The sequence below is a fragment of the Equus przewalskii genome, chromosome 4 (genome assembly GCF_037783145.1).
Source record: "Equus przewalskii isolate Varuska chromosome 4, EquPr2, whole genome shotgun sequence".
Lineage (NCBI taxonomy): Eukaryota > Metazoa > Chordata > Mammalia > Perissodactyla > Equidae > Equus > Equus przewalskii.
The window spans coordinates 39,488,611-39,510,909 of NC_091834.1; the positions used below are offsets into that span (position 1 = coordinate 39,488,611).

A 22,299-nucleotide genomic window follows, 5' to 3' on the forward strand; every position below is an offset into this window, starting at 1 on the left:
GCAAACACTCAGCAATTTACCCTTCCGTGCCCTTCATATCTGTCTGGGAGGTGACTGGGAACCTCCTTCTCCTCTCTGTTTGAGAGTCAGGGCATTAAAATCGAGCTGATCTGTGTCTGGATATTTTAGCATTTTTGGCACAGCCCTGGAAACTTTTATAAAACACAAGGTGTCGTGGCTTTATTCCGCTGGTATGTGTCACACGTACAGTAGGTTGCGTAACAATGCAATTTTCCTTTTTTCCTGAACTGTTCACTGATGCTAAACATGGCATTAGAAAAGGAAACACACAGGTGAGGGGGTTTTGTCTAGTGAAATCTGATTGTTTTGGAAAATGCTTTTTACAGTAACATGCTGCAGAATGATATTTAGTTTAGTAAATGACCTTGAGTATTTTGCAGAGTAAATATTTAAAATCATCAAGCTTCTGTAGCTTCAATATGTACAAATGATATTACAGGATCCTCCTCAAAAATCGTTGGTCAATTTCACCCCTCCTGCCTTTTCAAAACTCATAGTATTCTAAAACTGGTGATAATGCAATAGCAAGCTATAAAACTTTGTGGATCCAAACATTTATGTTTCAAAATTCAAAAACAGAATCTTTAGACCCCAAAGCTTTTGATATATTTTATGAAACTATTTCATGATATATGTGTTTACTATAAAATGTTTTACGTTAAGCATTTGAGACAAATTTTTAATGAGATTTTCAGATTAACTTTTGAGTCCCAAATAAAATAGAATGAAAAATTCCTTTGTCAAAAAAAGTACAATTAATATTCAAAATAGCACTGCTTCCCATTGTAAGAGTGACATTCGCCTATGCGCACACCATGTGCTGGGCTAAACTTGGGAACTAATGGTTTGTGGATGTCAGTCCATTTGGTACCCTGATAACAGGCTCAATCCTGACCAAGACTTTCCCAATCTGTGAATTTATCAAGGTTACAACAAAGCCTTTGAAAATATAAGCCCTTCTTCCTTCCCTCAAACATGCACAGACCGTAGCCTAGAATCTCTTTCACAGTGAATTTTGTAATGGTATGTTCAGTCTTGGAAGTGGGGGGTGATAAGGAAGTTGGAGAAAACCTCGAGAATAATAGCATTTCAATACAGTCTTATCAAACATGAGAAAACTGGGTTTTGGTAACATGAACAATAGCAGTTATTTCCAGATGGTTAAAAGGTGAAGTCTCCAGGATATACTACAGTTTTGTCTAAGTGTCTCAGAGAAGCAACTATTAAATGAGAAAAGGAAAGAAACAATGCTAGAGATTAACAGGATAATTTATTGAATTAATGTATCAAATAATATTGGCTCCTTAGAAAATGACTGTTTAAAGCTAGATGGTCTTGCAAATGATCAAAACAAGGACTGTAGATGTGTTATGTGTTTATTGTATGTCTGTATATGTATATGTATATCTAGACCTCTATGTACTCAGTTTTACTGTCAGCTAGATTACTGAGAGAGGATACAGAGAATTGCCTTTTTAAAGCATGTGTAAGTCTTTTCCACCCTTTGACTCTAGGAAAAATGTGTTCCTCATGTTCTGTAACAAATAGTGACTGGATAGCTATAACATCAAGAATTTGGGGTGGGAATAATCTTCTGCTAAAAGTCAGAATTTAATATTCACCAGTGGTCAGTGAAGGACCAGCTATTCCATGCTGCCTTTTTAAAAATATATATATATCAATAAGAAAAAATGATACAATCGTACTACTTTAAGGTATCATTGGCTATTCGGATTTTCTGGAGAAGGTAGTTTGAATTCCAAAGAATGAGAGGAAGAAAGAAGCTACATAAATAACAAATAGGCAAATAATTTTAACACCAAATCACACTGCAAACATGGTATATAATAAACATCTTGACATAAAAGAGTTATAGAATATTAAAATATAAAACTATAAGGCTAATGTCCATTTAATTCTTTTTGAGATCTGAATGTCATGTTGTTTTTCAAATTACTCCTACATTAGACACTTCTTGAATTACAAATAAGACATGTCTCACACATACACTCCCTACCCCAGACACACAATGGCCCATCTAAAATATGTGTTGCTTTAACAGCACTGCAATTCTGTTTACTTCTGAGCAGTTCCAGAGCAATATAATTAATGGCGCAAGAAATCGCTTATAGTTACTACCTTAGCAAAATTTTCCATTAGGTTTAGGTTTTTTGTCTCCTCACCGCTTTTTCTCACTCTGCTTTCAGCACCTGCATTTTGTGCATTTGACCTTCACTAACAGTACACTTTGGGAGTCTGCTGTAGTACTGGGAGCCGATTCCCTCCAGATACATTCTTTGAACATTCTGTGCAGAAAGGATTTGATTGTTCATATTGTATGTTATCCTTTTTTGATCTTATTACCCTGGCCTGTACAGGCATTTAGTTAAACCCATGAAGAGAGTACAGACAGCTGACTGGGTGAAGACGACGTTGGGAGAAAAAACTCCCATTGTTTAGATTTCTGTCAGAGGATATAAGAATACTTAATTTCTTTTATCTCTAGGGCTTTCATTATCATTTAAATTTCATTTTACATTAATTGATCAGGGATTAGTAAAGCCATTATGCAGAAATTAGAATAAGACAAGCCAGATGGAATGAATAATTCATGAAGTCCAATTACATTTTCTTTCTGGTGTACTTTCAAACTTGCCTCTGACTTCTGTGCTATTTTGATGTGACAATATTCACTGGAAATCAAGAGTGCCGTTTTAATTTATTGTATCCCTCCGGAGTGGAAGAATTTGTATGCACTGGAGGTGTGCTAATGGATTTCCCCCCAAAACACCAATTTCAGGGCTCTTGGAAATACTGGGGGATCTAGAAAATGTGATTCAGCTTGTATGAAAGTTCTGTGAAGGTACATTGAGCCACACCAGTCCACTGACTTGAGTGAACTGGTTTTAGGTAGAGAAACTAGGGTCTTAGAACCGCGAGATTTTTCACCTCCCAGAAAAGCTACAAATCCCTTTAAAATATGTGTCCCCATTCCCTAGGGCAAAGGAACAATTAAAGTATAAATTTGGCCTAGAGCTGGACTGGAAGCAGAGTTGCAGCTACAGACAAAGACCACGAGGTGGCAGGCGTTGCCTTCAATGCAAAGGGTTCGAGGCCGCCGGGGCTGCCGGGGCTGCCGGGGCTTCCAGAGCATCCCCGCGGTCTGATCCCGGCACAGACCACCATCGGGTTGGGGCACCGAGCGACTCGCAAAGCGCAGCCCGGCGAGAATTCCGAACTAATGGGTAGTCCCGTCCACCTGTCTGGAATGTCTCGTACGACCGTGTCTGAAACCGCCTCCCCCCGCCAGTCCCAGCCCCCAGCCCCCAGCCCCCAGCCCCTTAAGAGTCCCTCCTCCCCCCCGTATTTATTTATGCCACTGGACAGTTCTAGTAACATTAAAGCTGCGGTTCACCTTCTCGAGGACTTTCATCTCGGGAAGTTTTATGACACTTTGTGAATGTGCAAAGTTTTTAATTAGGCTCGCTAGACAGCCCGAGGCAGCAGCAGCGCCACAAAGTCTTCACGGTCTCTCTGCTTTACAGCACAACAAGCCGCTCTACTCCTTTGAAGACAATGCAGACTATGTGTACGATGTCATGTGGTCCCCCGTGCATCCCGCGCTCTTTGCCTGCGTGGACGGGATGGGGCGCTTGGACCTCTGGAACCTCAACAATGACACCGAGGTGAGCGGCGGCGCAGGCGCCCGGGCCGGGAGGGCTGGGAGGGGGGCGCAGTCGGCCTCTCTCCGTCTCCCTCTCTCTCTCCAAAATGGCCTTTTTTGGACAGACCCTCCAATTGCAGCTGGGCTGCCGACCCCCATTCTTGACTGCTCTGAAGGGAATTGGCAGATGCATTGGCCAAAAATCATTTAATCTCACTTTATCCCTAAACCGTGGCAGATTCTGAACAATTGACGACCCTTCTTTGCAAAGAGCAAAACGATACGTGTTCACGCCTTTCCCTACGGGAAAGGACACAGGCATATTTCAGAGCGGTGTTGAAATAACTCTGTTGGCAGACACTTGGAAAAGTACGCTTTTATGCACGCTGACTTGAGATTGTGCTTTTAAAAAGGGCTATTTGTCGGTGTTTGCTGTTTGTATGATTTCTATTTTAAATCCGTAAAAGATGATTCTGTTGACTGTTTCTAAGATCTAGCTTCCATTTGATTTTTATAAGGTAAATAATCCTTGTCTAAGCTATTGAACTCACAGGTGGACTTTTACAACAGTGTCTAACTCTGAACATGTATGTTAAACTCAGTATTTAAAAAAAATGAGATTTTAACATGTCACATTTAGAGTACTTCACGTGTGAAAAATAGCCAATTTTTTAAAAAGCAATTGACAATAAGGAAATATTCTTTTAAAAATTATGCTATATATATTTATGTTTTAAAAATTATGCCATGTGCATTTTTCCTTTTTTCTATTCTCTCAAAATCATTGAGGTGCTAATTCAGTCACTCAGGTTTTTAGTTGGCTTTCTTTTAACATGAATATTAAATGTCCTTCAAGTTAATAAAATAAAACGGTCTCTTCATCATTTCCCGGTTTCTGATTCGGGACAGTTCTTCATAAATAAGAAGGGACAGGTAAGAGGAGCGAGTGCTGCAAACTATATGTCAAGGAGAGAACAAGAGAAGGGTCTTTTGAAGTGTTTTGAGCAGGAAACAGCTCAGCCTTTTTAATTAGAAAGCCTACAGCTGGAGGATATGGGGAGTAGCAGACTCCTCTGGTATTTTTTTGTGGGAGGGCGTAGGGAAATATCCTTCAGGTGCTATTATTGAGTAGCATCCTGCAAGATTATATACACCTCTAACCACTGCCGAATAGTTATCTTTTTAAAATATTTCAACTGATGTCTCTTTTTCCTTTTGGCTATAAGAACTATGTGGCAAGGATAAGAATTATGTAATGAAGCATCTTTGAAAATAATCAAAAGACGTGAATACATGCAATGCCCATCATTTTGGATGTTGAAATGTTTACAACATTATTGCTTTTAATAGAAAGATGTTATTATTCTATGTTGTAACGCGTTCCCAAAGTCTTTCATCACTGTTGATTAAAATCACATTGCTTCTATCTGCTAGAATAAACTCATTCACTTAAAGCAACCAAAAAAACGCGCGTCTTCCAGGCTGACTCAAGAGACCCCCATATCAGAAATCAGATTTAGTAAAAGTGATGCTTAGGTGGTGCCCGACTATGAGGCAATGGAGCGAGTGTTCTACAAACTCCTTCATAATTTCTACGTAACTGTTTTTTGTTTTGTCTTTTAATCTGCTTTTTAGGTAAAATGAAATTAATGGCTCAACATTGCCAAAAGTAATTTTTTCCCTTCTCTCTCTCTAGGTATCAAGAGACAAGCACATAAGAGTTTTATAGCTAAATATTTTCAAAAATCATTACTGGGCATGCAAACCATTTAGTTTTGTGGTAAACATTATTCTGCTTTTATAATGATAATAGATATTTGGAGTCTGATTCAAATCCAGTAATGAACTGAACACTTCGTAAAGCCCTCAATCATTTTTGCCTTCTATCAGGTTGAACAAGATTTTTCAAATATTTGTCAGATTAGGAATGAAATTTGTTTTTTTAAAAAAAGAACCTGAATTCCCAGTTCCCAGGGTGTTTTGTTGTTCAAATCACTGTGCTTTTAGACCAAGTTATTCCAACCGCGCCTGTGCGCAGATAGTTCATATTCAACACCTCCATGGCACTGACCTCTGCACAATGTAGTAATTTATGCTGTATTTGCAATTAAAATGATTGAGGCTTAAAAAAGTGTGAAAATACTTGTGAAACTGAAGTAGAAGAGTAAGAGACACAGAAATAATATATGGATTATTTTCAGTATAGATTCATCAACTTTTGAAAGATCATTACCAGTCAAACTAATAAAATATATTTTGTCATTTTCTTCATGCATTTGATAATTGTTTTGCACATATTATAAGCCATGACAGTCTTTTATTTTTCTTTTTACCATTTATATCTATGAAAAGAAGGTATTTTTAAGTGGTTAAAATATTAATTGTTCTAGTTTGCTATATTACTTAATTCCCAATAAATAAAATGCTTTAAAATGTATTAAGTATGATTTAAAAGGTATAAAAAATCTGTTTCTTTTGAGTGATTATTTTTTTATCATATTCACGTTAAGATTAAACATTTCATTCAATTTTTGAAATTGTTCTTAGATAAAATCTGATATTGCATACAGTTGGATAAAGTATGATCTTGTATGATCTCTCTAAATTATAGAGTTAAAAATTAACTCTGTAAACTCTATAGCTGAGTCTCTCATTTGTTTTTCTGAGTCGCCCACTAATAATAAAGCGTATTGACAGAATATTGGCCCATCTAAATTCACACTGTTTTGGCCCTTGAAAAGTTTGGTAAAAATTCAGGATCCAGCCTGCACAGCAGGTACCTTTATTATAGAAATTGTGTATTTTTTAAGAAATAAATGGACTGGGGACTTTTGCTTTACATTTTTGCTCACAATTGACAGATAGTGATTTAAGCGGGCCAAAGAATTTTTATTGATTGCAAGATTAAGTTTAAACATACATTCTTACATGTGATGGAGTTTTTATTGCTATTTTAAAGATAGGTATGGGTCAATAATCTCTTATAAACAGATGGTTTCAATTCCTGAATAAGCGAACGCCGGGAGTGCTAAGGCACAGTACATGTCATGTTTCCATCCTGATACGATGTGTTTATTAGATACAGGTCTTAAACTGTGGTGTGAGATGATCTCGGTGGCCCTCTTTTCACTATTTTTTTTTCTTTTTCTTTTAACATTTACCTTTTTTTTTCAATGGTCTGTTGTCATTTCCTATTCAGCATTCTTGTGGAAGGCTCAGAGATCTGATGTTTATATCGGTTATAAACTTCCAACGTGAAAGACAAGAGTTTACAACTCATGATGGCAGAGGGATAGACCCACCAAAATTCTTTTTTCCAAATTCTACTAAAGTTCTTGTAACAAATACTGTAGGTTCCATTTCGGCAACTCGAGTTCACTTTAATAATAATTATTATTGTAATTATCAACGTTTTCAGACTTCAGGTGTTTATTAAAGGAGATGTAAGACGTTTTCTACAAATAGATGGCTACGTTCTATCAGGATATGACCCTGGGGACATTTCCAAAGTATGGATCACTTCCTACACCCTGGTACTGCCAGGAGGGAGAAAAAACAGAAAAAGAAAAAAGAAAAGAAGAGAAAAAAAAAGAAAAGGAGGAGAATTTGAGGTTTTAAAGTTTTTCTCCTGCATACTTTTCTTTCTTTTGATCGTCTTCTCCCCAGTGAGGTTTTGAGGAATCAATCCATATTTTTTTCCTGAAGACATGTATTAATATGACTTTTATTCCACCATACACCCCCCTTCTGCCTTGTATAGTATTCTTAATCTTGGTAAGTCCTGACATCTCTCTCTCCATCGATCCATAAATCATGACCTGATCACAAAGTATCACATTTAGCTGTTGTGTTTGTATGTTGGATGTACACCCTGCATAATCCAAAGAAATATTTGTGTCACTCACTGCCCATTGACTGTGGAAAAAAGACTCTCCCTCTTTTTCTTTTTTTTGTTAAAGTGTCTCCTCTCTACCCCTTAATTCAGTGGAGCATATGATTTAAGAACAATGAATCCTTTTTACCCCTGCACAAGGGATGTATATTACTTCATGCACATGAAGGCAGTGGTGACTCATCCAGTTAAACATATCATTGTAAATTTGTATATTTAAATTCATATTCAGAGATTCTTTGTTTCTGTCGTAACCCCTTTGGCAGGTTCCAACAGCAAGTGTGGCCATTGAGGGGGCGTCCGCCCTAAACCGTGTTCGTTGGGCTCAAGCTGGCAAAGAAGTTGCTGTTGGGGACTCAGAAGGCCGTATTTGGATCTATGATGTTGGAGAGGTACATATTTGGGGGGTTTTGTTTTATTTTTTGACTTATATATCTAGTTTAAAGACAGTGAAATTACTGACAAGATCTTGTGGGCCACAAGAGCCCTCTCAAGTGCTCTTGCAAATTTCCATTGCCTTCAGTGGGAGCTTGGCGAAACTTCCTCAGGGCCTAATTTGATCTTCTGTCTCCATGCACAGGACACTGGTTAATGATCCAATGTCCTTTCGGGGTGCTGGAGAATTCCTAGCTATCCTGTGATGAAGCGTGGCACTCTCCATCAATTTCATGAGAATGAAAAGTTTGCCAAATTCATCATGCCAACGTTCAATTTGGAATTTGTTGTTTGCTTTGAAAAGTCAGCTTGTAGGTGCTATGCTCAATTGAAGTGTTTACTATTACTCTTTGATTAAAGTGTAGCGAATTAAGAAGCCTGAGGTGAATCAGAATTTTATACCATTTTCATGGTTTTCAGTTATTTTATAAGATATATACCTCTCTGATATACCTTGTTACATGATATGTAAAGTATTCCTGAATATCATGGCACATATGAAAAGGAAAAAACTATATCTTTTATTTCAGATAAATCTCCTTGAATTTTTATACTACTTTTATTTAATATTACATTTTCAATCAGTTGTACTTAAACCTATGTTTATTTTTATTATATGAGAAAGTGTTAACAAAAACCTTCATTTCTGATGAGGTTAAAGAATTTTTTCCTTAAAGACAAAGAAATTATTGAACTTTCAAGCAAAGCAAAAAAAGGAGTGTTGTGTAATGCTATTTTGGCGTAATCCGAATCTAACATTTGCATTCCACTGGGAAAATATACCACATTTGTATGCATAATATCCTAGGCCTAGGAAGTGCTCTGTGAGTGCCCGGTGGATGGGCTTAGCTGATAGTACTGAGCAGGATTCTTTATGGTTTCATCAATCAGCATTCTCTAAATTTGGCACTGCTAGGTGGTTTGTTCGACAGTGGAGCTTTTGATGATGTATTATATTCTGCTATATGGTAGAGTTGATTGTGTTGAAACAAACTGGATGGTGTGTGTGTTTTTTTTTTAATTTAGCCAGAGACAGAAACTGAGTGACGTTAGAGATGAGAGTTTTCTATTTTGGGCTGTACAACTCTAAGTAAAACAACTAGAAGAATCTCTTGGTTTTACTGCGTGTTATCTATTTCGTTAGACACCCCTTTGACTACTCTTGATGCCACAAGCTGAGTCATAACAGCAACAAAGACTCTGTTAATATTCATCCCCAGTGGTGAAGATGCAAATGGTCGGGTGACTATTGACGTAGGTTGGAGTCTTTGGGAAAGAGAATACCCTCTGAATCGAAATGTTGCCATTAGTTTTACGGCAATATTTCTTTAGTGAGTATTCTTTATATTCAGTGCATCTTTTTCATGATCTTCATCAAAATAAAACTCAGCGACAACAAAAACAAATACTCTTCATTGGTTCATTTACTAAAAAATTAAAAAGCTAGCAAAGAAGGATTTCTTTATATTTATATAAAAAAATAGCAAACAAGATTTCTGTCTTTCTCTCTTCTTTCTTTCCTTTGTTTATAACAAGTGTAATTATGGAAGAGAAATAGATGTGGAGACATGCTCAGAAACAAAATAGTAGAAAATAGAGGAAATTTTAAAACTATTTTTCACCTTCCTTGCTTATACATAATGTCCCTTAACTCTCTTACAATGATGTGCTGCTTTGCTTTATACAAGAGGGCTGGAAAGCAGAATAGGTTAACAATCTGGTTTATTTAAAAAAAGGGCTTTTGAAAAGTGTATATGTTGACCGCAAATATTATGTGTATATATATAATATAATCTATATATACACATATACATATATAGATACACACACACCATCTCTTTGCAATAAGAAAACACAACATGACATATATACAGAATTTCCTGCAATAAAGTGATTTTATAGCCTGTGGATAGAATTACTTGAATATGACTCATATTTTGGGAGTATATACAATTTTACAAAAGTTGCTTTGGCTGATATGTGGCTGCTAAAACTTCTTTCAAGGTTGCTATTATCATTTCTAAATTGTAAAGTGTTGTTACACTCATATTTTTACTATCGTACTGGCAGGTCAGGCTGGTTTTCATTTTTGTATTATTGCACTTACTTTTCTAAGTGATATTACAGACTATAGAAATGTCTGCCACTATAGGCCAGTCTCGCCTATTGTCTGGAGTCTAGACAGGCTATAGAAAAATCTCTGTGACATATAATAGGCCAAACAATTTGTAGGGTTGTTTATCCCTACAAACTCACTACCAAGAAAAAAAAAGGATATACTCTTTTATTGAGAGTTGGTAATATTATAATCGTCTAGCCCTTCTCTGAATGACCAAAACTCAGGATAGGCTTATACATTTGAACACTTCTTTCTGTATTGTTTGATTATATACAAAGCAATCTATAGCTCAGAAAAACTTGGATAATTTTGCCTTCAACTATGAGTTTTTTTCTTTAGTATTTTTGTAAGGTATTTACAAATTTACCTCAGATTTATTTCTGAGGAAAAATAATAGGAGGGCTTTTCTGTTTCTCTTTGCTCAGCTCTCTGCCCTCTTCTCAATCTCTGAGGACCAACTGTGTAGGGGCTCCATGTACTAAAAGGGAAGATGACTTTCCTACAGCTGAGCTTAGCTGAAGCCCACCTCTGAGAGAGAGTAGATCGCTTCATGGGCAAATGCTGCCATTATTGTAATCCTGCCGACTTGTTCACCAGCCTAGAACTGACAGAGCATAACTGTACTTAGAGGAGAAGGGCGCCCTCTGAACAGTGCCTCCCCAGCCTTCCAAATCACCCAAACTGCAGAAAGCCAGAGTGCCTTCATGGCAAGCTGGCCCACTTAGAATTCAAGGTCAAATCTAAGCCTGGTGCATCGCTGACAAGAAGGAAGGGGTTTAAGCAGGAAGCGATTTAAAAAGGAAAAAATATAGAGGAAGAGAAAAAATATGGTATTGAGGATCAAATTGCCAGTACACTGTGCTACCATTATCCGTATTCAAAATTGGCCTCTGGTCCCCGTTAGAACTGAACCCCTCACCAGGGTCATGCTGGCCTTTGGATGGAAAACTTTGCTTTGTAGAACCCTCTAGGAAAGAAGATGCAACATTTTTATATAAGCCTTATAATATAATCTGTACAGGAAAGTGAATGTTAGTTTTTAGAGTCCACTTTGTCAATCCATTTTCCTTGGGAACATTGAATAGGTGTCTGTCTGCGGGAAGACACGTCACATTCATTCTCCCATGGTTGATTTCACTGAGACCTCTGTTAGGCTGAGGAGAAAAGAGAGGGCAGCAGGTGATCTTTTGCCAAGGTCCTATTCCAAGAACGATGCTGGCTTCATGATGGTGCAACCTGTGCAGTCTCACAGGGCCCTGTGCTTAGGGGAGCCCCGAGCTTGGTTTAAAGCTCTACTGTCATCATCTTGCAGTTGTTAAGAAATTTTTCAACACGGCACCCAAAGTTTCCATTTGCACTGAGCCCTGCAAATTAGGTAGCCAATTCTGTCCACAAGAGTATTGCTCTTAATATCACTCATGACTCAAATTAGAAATGAAAAATTTGGGCCTTGACCTAGACCATTAGGAAGAAGAAGAAATCTTTAGCAATGTGGTTAAATGTAGTACATGCAGTATGATCTTATGACTGCTGTTTCTTAAGACTATTTAAAAACGTTGAATGAGAATAGCAATGACTTTGCGTTATAAACATCATGAGGCCCGTAAATATAGAGCTGAAACTGTACTGGAGATTCTAACTCAACTCCCCAACTGCCCTATTTTGATCACATCGTAATTTTAACTGAAAGTGTAATAGAGTTTTGGGAAATATCTCTATGTTGCCTACTACAGTTGGGGTGGAGAGAGACAGCCTTTCTCTGTCCACCTTGTTGTCAAGAACTCTCTGATAAGAGACTTCTGTGATGACCAATGGAAACATCCTCATTCAAGTCCAGGTAGAGATGCCTTCCTGTGAGACCTGACACTCAACCAGAAGGGCACTGTAGAAAGGGACTCTGGTGTCACCAGTTGTTAACAATCGTCTGCCTCATCTCCCGTCCCAGCTGAGGCTGCAGCTGCCGCAGGGAGTCCCAGCACAGTGCCCCCTGATCATGCCCTCCTCTGTTACATCCAATTATCCTCCATGACTTTTAAGATGATGGTCGAGAGCAATGGCTTGAATCCAGGTTTACTGATGCAATTTATTATGAACTTCTGAAGGGGTAAACAGAGGATTGTGTATGAGCTCACTGAAATCACCAGATTGAGTTTGTCCATCTCTTTTTTTCTTTTTGTTACATCTAAATGGCAAAGGTGTGAGTAATATCTGAGGGCCCATAACTTAGGAAATATAAAATATAAAGTAGCAATGTTTTCAGGTAGGCCACATGATGCTTTGTTTATATAGCAAACATTTTTGGTTGTTTGATTTCAGCATTGTATCTGGAAAATATACTGTACACATTTATTTTCACAGATAGGGGTCTATTTTCTTTGCAGAGCAGGTGCTTAACGCCTATTAGCATAAATGGAAGTTATGTGAATTCAAGGAAAGACAGAGAAGACCTCTTTTATTATTTGGCTATAACTTTTATTCTATTTGTGCATCTTAAAATTTACTTAAGACAGTGGTTGCGTACACCACTTAAATTCTCAAAGATCTTAAATTAAAAATGAGCCTAGCTATTGAATAAGTTTCGAGAATTTTTCTCCTCAAACCATGGAATGCAATGTGTTTGTTTTGGAGCTGTACGATCCCATTCAATTAACTGAAACATGGGTAAGATAACAAGTCATAAATTAACTACAAATATAACCTGAAAATGTGGAGTGTATTCTGCTTCAGAATACACTCTTAGAGAGCTGTTAATCATTGTTGGATTTTTTTAATGATGTGCAAATACACGTGTTTTAAAGAATTAAAAATAAAAATTACTCACTGCCGTGGCTCCTTTACTGAATAGCAAGCTTTTCTATATATACGGAACTGATTTGAACAGCACATGGGCCAGTGAGTATAGAATTATTCACGTGTCCTGATGATTGATAGTCAGCCTATCTACCTGTCTTTCTTGCAGATGTGTTTTATAGAAAGCCCGTTGCCATTGTTAATGCTTCAGTGCTGTCACACAGATGCGGCTGTCATAAATATCCCCTAACAACTATGTTTGCTGCTTATCTGAATTAGTTAGAATGCTGTTTGCAGCTTCAGTTTTGAAAGAAGCAGTTTATCTTCCACCTCCTATTATTTCTTTTTCCATTAACCTCTTCCAGGGGAGATTTTGTTTTCAGTTGTGATAAATACACCTAAGTTTCAAATCCCTGATTATATTTCTAGAGTCGTCAAATGATAAAATTCCAAAATCATTTTCAGCTTAAAGCAGAATTTGAAAAGTAAAATGGCAACTTAAAAACTGTAATTTGGGAGATGAATAAGTCTTATCACCCTAACTTTGTTTGGTATCTCATTCGCTAATTACCTAAGAAAACGTGCATTCATCTTCAAATTTTAACCCTGAGCTGTGGCAGCATTTCAGATAGCTTGTTTGATGTGACTATTTTGGGGCTAAAAGAATAGCAGTCATTTTATTCCAATTTCAGTAAGTACAATAAACTTGACATTTGTTAATATATTCAAAGGCCTGGAAAAATAAGGAAAAATACAGGAGAGATCAAATGTAACTGCTGAAAACGTAGAGCATGATTTGAGTATATTTTAAAGCTAAAATGACAAATTAGAATGAAAAGTTTATTGGGGATCCCACCAGGAAAGATGACCTCCGTAACATACTTTAGAACAATGGTCAAGGTGTAATGTACAAAGACTATTAAAAAGCGCCTCAAAGAGTTTTCATAGCCACCTAGAATAAGAATAAAAGGAAAGAGATTCGATGAGCCATTTCTCTTGCACTTTACATAGCAGTTCAATGTAGTAGCATCTGATTAACTACAAGTTCTGGGAGTTAAAACAATTTGAGTGACACAAAATAAATACAATACATTTATGGCTTTTAAGTGGGTTACGCTCGGCAGTAATTGTTTGCTTTGTGAAACTACTTCATGTTTTCCAGTAGGACAGGGCCTACATCAATTTTGCATCAAAAATTTGGGCCCTGAATATCAATAACTCCCCTCCGTGGGGAAGGGGGTGTGCCACACACAAAATATGAAGTTAAACTGAGATTTGGGGGTTAATTCAAATAAGAGTTTCTTAATGAAACAGAACTGCATTTGAAATCAGTCAGTTTAATTATTGTGCTTTATGAAGGCCATTCTGCCCTGCTGGTGATGAACCTGACAGTGTGGCTAAGCTTTGGCAGCCTCCAGAAGAGCTGGGCTCAGCTTACCAAAGTCCAGTTATAATCACCCACAACAGTTGTGCTTCTCATTAAGTGACTGTGGCCATAAGTTGCTAGATTTCTGAAAGTCTTTGCAAGTACTGGCTTATTCTTCAATGGATAAACAATGTTATTTTCTTTAGCTGATGCAAAACATTTCTTTTGGTTTTCCTTCCATGGAAAAGAAAAGACTTTGGCATAAATTCTTCCATGGTGTCAAACGTCCAGATAAAAACTGAAAATCCAAATACCTACTTCTGTCAATAACATTTAGATCTTTGATGACATAAAAACAAAACATGTCGATTTTCAATTGGACGTTTCCATTTTTACCTGAGTTTTTATTGTCATAGCTACAACGCCATACACTTAAGTCAAAAGCACAAAGGCATATTTGTGTGGGCAGATTTGGGGTTACTAATAAATATAATTATATAGAATAAGCTACTTTAAAATAATATGTTAATTCATTTCCTAGTCATAATAAATTATATGTATTTGAAATAAAATAATTTGGTTAAATGTATGATTGTAATTTTAGTATTAACTTGATTTCTCCTAGGAAAAGTGCTTAATTTAAAAAAGAAAAGAAAAAGTGCTATTAATTCCAATTAATATTATAATTATTCATCTTATAGTGAATGTAGTAGCAATGGCTTTCATTTTGATAATTATATATGTAGAAGACCATGATTAAACTAATTATTATATAAATAGTGTGCTTATTCAGGTAGCATTAGTTTATAAAAATGGATTTATAGATTAATGTCTTTTCAAGCCACTTTTTTTCCTGAATTGGTAAGAAAATACTTATGACTTCTGTGTATTATGGAGTAGTTGATTCAATGAAAAGAAAACCCTAATATCTAATTTTATAAAAACCAAATTAATGTGTGTGTAGTAATTTGCAATATTCATATATTCACATTTTGGTGATAAATGATCTATGAATATAAACCTTCTGAAACAAGTACCAGTTTGTATAATTAATCATTTTTATGATTCTTCTGTGGTTTCAAACTGTCATCTTCAATAGCAGTTTGGATTCTGAAGCAGTCATTAATTATAGTGTTAATTTTTTTTATGGCTGACAAAATTGTGTTTAGTTTTAGAATTTCAAAACTGCTAAATTTCATCTTGAAAAATCACTGCTTAGAACAGTAGCCTCAAATCATAGCTTAGACCAGCCGAGCAGGAAGCTGCTCCAGTCATCTGTGAGTCGAGATTAACACTGGCCTATCTAGAAATGCAGAGTTATTTGTTTCTTATGTGTGTATGTGTGCTACTATTGGTGTATCTAAAATATAATATGAAATCAAATATCTGCTAATGTGTGCTTATGTGTAAATATTTATATGCCATATAGGTTGGACTTGCAAATTGAGGAAGTGAATGGATCATTATATTCTACTTCCAAGGAAGGTTTGCGTGAATTTTTGAGACTGTCAGCTATCAGAACATCTTTTACATTTTAAAACATGAATTATTTATCATTTAGGGAATATCAAAGCTTAACATTGTAGAAGAAATTTTGCACTCTTACTTTTTAGGCTGGTAGATAAATTGATCAGTGGTCCATTTCCTAAGATCTTTCTCCTCATGACCAGCCAATAGTTTCTCAACATTTAGATGAAATATTTTCTTTTTATTTGTCTTAGCATTAAAGATGCTTAGGCAAAAAGTGAACACCTTCTAGTATCCTAAAGACTAGCCACCCTTTTGACTTAGAAAAAAAAATTCAGTTTGGCCACCCTCCTTTGAGAGGTTTTTCTTATCATGTAGAAGTTTTCTAATCATTAGGGTGCCACAAACAGAAAAACATGCACAAAGCGGATACTTGACAGTTGTCTGTTTGGACAGGATAACCCAGCCTAACACAGTCCCTGACACATAGTAGGCACTCAATGAATATTTGAGTGAATGAATGTTTCACGTGTGAAGTTGAAGATTGAAGGAAAGTTTGTGTGGAGCGTTCAGAATGCAGCCTCCAAGTTGACTATAGATTGATGATCAGGAAGAAACAGTCCTAACATTTAACTATAAAATATATTTAGAAAAGAGTACTGTCCTTCCCCGTCAGTCTCCATCGCAGTTCCTCTCGCCTCCTGTGCTTTCAAAGGGAGCACTTGGCCAGTAGTGTACTGAAAGCCTAACAGTTGATTCAAATAGTTGTCAAACCACTGGAAAAATGCTTCCTCTTCATTGTGCTTTTTTTGGACACTATAGATATGGTAAATCGTGAGCTACATTATAAAAATACCTTTTATGCCCAAACATTCAGTAGGAGGGAATGACATTTCTTTTATCACCTTGGTAAATGTTTTTAAGGTGTTTAGCAATAAGCCTTCTTCTTGTCAAAACTGCTTAGATGCAATGGTTGCTAGGAATTTACTAGAAAAGCTATAGTTAATAATATCAGGAAGAGAAGGGGTGTGTGTTTAGTCAGCTAATATGACAGATCAGCTTGAGTAGCACATGCTTTTTCGTTTCTCTGTCATTTTTCTTGATCTTTTGTGTTATGGAAAAAGAGTGGTAATTGGAGTTTAAAAAGTTTATTTTCCATTATCTCCCGTCAGCCAATGTTTTTAGCATTTTTTTCCATCTTTTGGGCAGAGAAATAGATTGTTCCAAATAATAAGAAAAAACGGAGCTTAAAAGATTTCGGAAGAAAGGAGGACAAGATTTTAATACAAATGTGAACAAGGTCATCTTTAGGCCTTACTGAATTAACTCTTTCTTCAGCTGTTTGATTTTTTTTTTCTTCCACAGGTCAAAACTTCAGAATTTTGTCATGCTTCCTATAATGCTAAATTTTAACAGTAAGAATATTTTAAAATATTCATTTTTTAAGAATCGTGTTTAAAATAATTTCCTTCAGCATTTTCTGGCTTATTGAAATTAATATAGAGCCGTATTTGCTACTCTTTACTTTTGACTTTTATGTTCTACCTTTATTTCTTCCCTTCATTGGATAATAATGGATTTTTTTAAAGTTTTTCTAACGAACATTCTATAAAAGTCAACCACTCATTTAAAGATACTAGGAAAGAACTTTGGCAGAGAGATCTCAAACTTTGTGGGTGGATGAGGGTTCCCTTAGATTGGATTTTCAGATAAAAGAAATTCTTTCTTTACCAAAAATGGTTAGCTATCATCACACTACTATAGGTTAGCATGCTGCTAAATTTCACAGAAATTTTAACCTACTGTATGGTAATAGCAGATGTTACAGAATAGAGACTAATGTAACTCCTACTTTCTGGACTTCTCTAAAGCTGATGTAAATACTGTTCCCACACAGTATATCTTTTTGTGGGAGAACACTGTTGTATATTTACGCCCTCTGTGTACTGCATTCTGGCTTGGAATTTGGGTCCGTGGTTTCATCCATTGTTACCAGTGATGCTAGACTCTCCCGAGAGTTAAATACAGTGGAGCTGTATTTATGTGAAGCGAGTCCGCTTGCTCGTTCCAGTGGCTGTTGCATTGCTTGCTACCTCCCACTTTGCTTCCATCTGTGTGTGTGGCAACAGGAATTGTCCTAAAAAATATAGGCTTCCTCCGAACACAAACGTGTATTTATGTACTAGTAAATCCACAATCTCCTGAATTGGGGTGCCATTAATAATTGTACTTTTTAAAAGCTTTCAGAGCTTAGAGGGGTTTAGCAGGCCTTCTGTGGAAACTGACGTAGGCTTCCACGGTTTCTGTAAATGCATTAATAAAAAAAAGTCAATGCATATTAAAATAAAGAGGTAATTTGTAAGATATCTTTTTAACAGAAAACTTTAATTTGTAGGTTGATACAGGTGATGAATTGTCATGTATCTATTCAGAATCAATGGTTAACATAATCATCCCAGACTTTTTTTAATGACTCTGTTTAATTGAAAGATTACAAAGATGCTGATGAACCACACGTCCAGGGAATATTCATCCTGAAACCTAGAGTCCTACTCATTTTAATTTGTTTGCCATGCTTAACGTATCTGAGAAACCAAACTGAAATTACAGAATGCTTTTCTGTCTTAATTATTCAAGATTTTTTTTTAATTAACCTACTTTATACTATGTAATGCCTGAGACAAATATTTTTGCCATAAAAAATCCAGCATTGGGCTGGTAGGAGTTGCTGTAGCTAGTACAGCTCTTGAAATCGACTGCTAGGGCCTAGAAACCCTTTAAAATTACTAACAAATGAGGGAAGCTTGACTGAGGACTATTCAAAATGGTTAGCCGTGTGCTTATAAAAAGGGACACATAAATGATATTTGTGTGTTTAACCCTGGTTATAAAAAGTCATTTGATTTTTATAACAGCATGTTCAGCGGTTACAAAGCCTGACGACTTGAACTAAAAATGCAGGCTCCCACTGTGGAAAGTGCCGTAACAAGGAAACGGCGAGATAAAGCTGTAGTGGTCAGATTTGAAAAAGGAAAACTATTATGCGTATGTATACATATGTGTATATTTATAAGGAATACTTATACTTTAAATTTGGGTTTTTAGATGAGCAATAAAAAGAACTCTGACAGAATTTTTCTTGGGATCTGAGAGAACCCTTTCTGCACATTCGGCTCATGAAAGTTAGCTGTTTTTAAAAGTGTGACTATTTAGGAAATGATTTGTGTGGGTTTTTGAAAGCAAATGTGATAAGATATAAGGTATAATTCTAAAAAATATGTAGCTCTATCTAGGTGAAAAGAAGAAAATGAAAGAAAGAAAAAGGGAAGAAAGGAAAAAAAATTGGAGGAGAGGAGAATAAGCATTAAGAAGGAAGAAGAGGAAAAACAGTGTCATTCATTCAGGGTTTATAATGTGCCAAACTCGTTACACGTTTTTGTCTTATTTAACATTCACAACAGTCCTAGAAGTCGGGTCTCAAAATTCCTTTCTCACAAAGGAGGAAGTGAAGATCAGAGATGTTAAAACATACGTTTCCTAAGGATACACAGCAAATAGTGGCAGGCTGGGAGAAAAATCATGATCTGGCTGATATCTGAGTGGAAAAAAGTCAACCCTGCCTCCCTTCTCAAAATCTACTTATTCTGCAAACTACGCCTTCCTTAAAGTGCACAGGAAGCTAAGACACCCAGTGGTTAGACAGATGAGTTCTCCGGGGGTGGAGTGGGGCCGGGTCCAGAGGCAGCCTCAGTCCACTCAGGCACGGGGCAGGGGGCAGATCCAGGACACAGCCGCTGATGTGGGGGTGGGGAGAGGACTAGAATGGTTAATTTTCATGAATTTTTCCACAACTTTTGGACTTCTGCTTTTTATTTTTGACCTTTTGTCTCCCAAGAATCTTAGAAGATTAAAAACACAATCTTTAGAATCTTTTAGCAAGTGATTCAAAACACATTTCCCGCCTGCCATTCTGCCTTGGTATGTGGGCATTTCTTAAAGGGGCGAGGCTCTGATTGCCCCATACAAACGTGAAAGTTACATGGTCTTTAGCAAATCATTTAGCTCCCTGTACTTCTGTTTCCTACCTGCTCAAGAGAGATAGCCTGTTCCTTGATGTCCTCACATAGCAATCATCAGAATTAATTGTGAAAGAAAACAAAAACAAAACTACAAAAATGCAATAGAATTGATATGTATGCCACTTACGTATCGCTTTAAGGAAGGTGTTCCTTCCTTTAAAGAGGGAGAATGCGTGACTACTCCATGATGAGCTCACAGTGCTTCCTTCACTTAGATTACCTTTCTCATCCTCTGCATATCCCTCTTGATGGTCAGATACCATCATCCCCATTTTGCAACTGAGGCAATGAGAGGTTAAGTGCCTGACCATTGCGAGTAACCAAGATGAGAGCAGGACTTACGTCTCCTGTCCAAATCTGAGATTCATTTTACCTCCTCCATATGGCCAGATTGCTACCTCAGAAACTACCTTTGGCCTTATTTCCCTTGGCTGTAAAAAATAGGGCTATGTCATATCTGTAAAAGGCAGTCAATCTTAGAGCTAAGATTTTATCTCAACAATCAGAGGCCTGAGTCCTTTGGGCATAAAAATGCTTTAGATATTTAGCAAAAAATTAGAAAACAGTCATCTGACAGAGGGTGAACTGGCTATTGGTGAACTCTGTTTATGAAGCAGTGGGAAAATCTTTGTCATTCCTGACCTGGGATGTGGACTTTAGTGGATGAATATGAAGACAAAAAATGTTTCCAGGTCCACTTTGATTCAGTACAATACTGGACAATTTTTACAAGTCCTTCTTTCTAGCATTCTCTTAATACAACTATAGGCTGTTTCCTTCACAGTGCTTCTTATATATTTTTTAATTGATTGAAATTTTTCATCACCATTAGAAATTTGTGAATATTTTTCCTATCACAAATGTAAATTGTTTGAAAATTATTCCAAACTATTATTTTCAAGGGGAAAAAAAAATCCATGGTGATACTCTAGATTTAGCCTTTAATGCCTTGATAAAAACTTGAAGAGAGGCTACAGCCATGTCATTAACATGCCATTTGCTTCCCTGCTACTAGCTTGACATACAACACCAGGCAATGTTGCAGTTGTCACTGTAAGAAGGTAAATTTTAGGCTATTCACTTTTTGAACATCAGTGAAGCTAAAAAAAAAGAAAGAAAAAACTATGGCAGTACTCACACATTTTGACCTAAGGAAACGTGATAATTAATTTTCCTCTGTATTTCATATTCATCATGCGCCAAAATGATTCACTGCTGTATATTTAATCCCTAGCCTAGAGTCTGGCATACAGTTGGAACTCAGTCCCTACTGATTGAATAAATTTGCATGCTAGTTAGAGGATATGAGAGCAGTCTTTTTCTTTAACTAAGAAACATGAGCAAAGATTTTTGCTGCTTAATGATTAAGGTATTGTTGGATTAAAAGTCGCCCAGAGAAAGTCTCAGGTGCATTTATGCTCATGAGCCTCCTTTCGAGCCATTTCTATTCAGAGCATACCAGGTGAGAAGAGTTAGGAACTGCTAAGGGTAAGGACGGTTCTGTCCAAACAGGTGCTATTTACAGCCTAAGATGTCAAAGGCAAGAGTGGTCTTCTTGTTTGTTAGGGCACCTGCTTGGACTTACCTACAAGTAATTCAAATGCCAAAAATTATTACTTTGGGTGTGGAAACAGCCTGTGAATACACATTCACACATTCAAGCTAAGATTATACGTAAAGTGCTTCCTGATGGTGATATTTAATTCTAAAAATGGGGCAGTCTGCAGTTCACCTTCTAAATCTAACATTACAGTCATCTTGGGTTATTTTTATAGTCAACTAGATGAAAAAGTGTGTAATAGGATGAGGTGAGTGAATTGAAGTTTCTAGAAGCAATTGTGTTTTTATCGAGTTCTCTGGAATTTTTTTGAAGCAAGCAAACTAACATTTCTGTGAAGTTTATGGTATTCTGGTAAGGAAAATACTTGACAGAACAAATTTTTTAAAAAAACAAACTTCTAATATTTTTCCAACTGAAGCGAAACTTTCACAGATCTAAAAGAGGACAAGATATGTTAGAATACTGTGAAACCTTTTTGAGGGCAAATCTGTATTTTTAAGGACAAGTGTTGGTATTATAGTACTGTTACTCCCACCCCCATGGAAAAAGTCAAATGTAGTTCCATTGTGGGGTATTTTTGTTTGTTTATTAGAAATATTGAAACGTAATAAAATTTATTTTTGAAAAGTTAAATGTGCAATTTTATATGTCGTAAATGATACTCAATTCTGTCCCAAACTGTATCTGGGCAGATGTCCAAACCTTAATGTTTCACAATCTTTGTAAGTGTCGTTTCTTAACAGTCTTGCCATTACTACTACGTGAAACTACTACATGTAAACATATTTACCTCCTTTCTTGTTTTAGCATATAATTTCTGTATATTGCTAGCAATAAAACATTACATATGGCACTATATGTTAACTTAAACTTAACCATTTTAACCAATAATATAGCATTATGTT

General features: G+C 36.5%; 1 protein-coding gene across 4 annotated transcripts in view; it reads left to right on the plus strand.

Annotated features, from left to right (window-relative positions):
• The window catches only part of DYNC1I1 (dynein cytoplasmic 1 intermediate chain 1), a 282,561-nt gene that overhangs the window by 257,294 nt on the left and 2,968 nt on the right, over positions 1 to 22,299 (plus strand). For all 4 annotated transcript variants that reach the window (XM_070615670.1, XM_070615669.1, XM_070615666.1 and 1 more), the window contains 2 exons: positions 3,567 to 3,707; positions 7,844 to 7,969. In XM_070615670.1, coding sequence (XP_070471771.1) covers positions 3,567 to 3,707; positions 7,844 to 7,969 — 267 coding nt within the window. The remainder of the gene's footprint in view (positions 1 to 3,566; positions 3,708 to 7,843; positions 7,970 to 22,299) is intronic.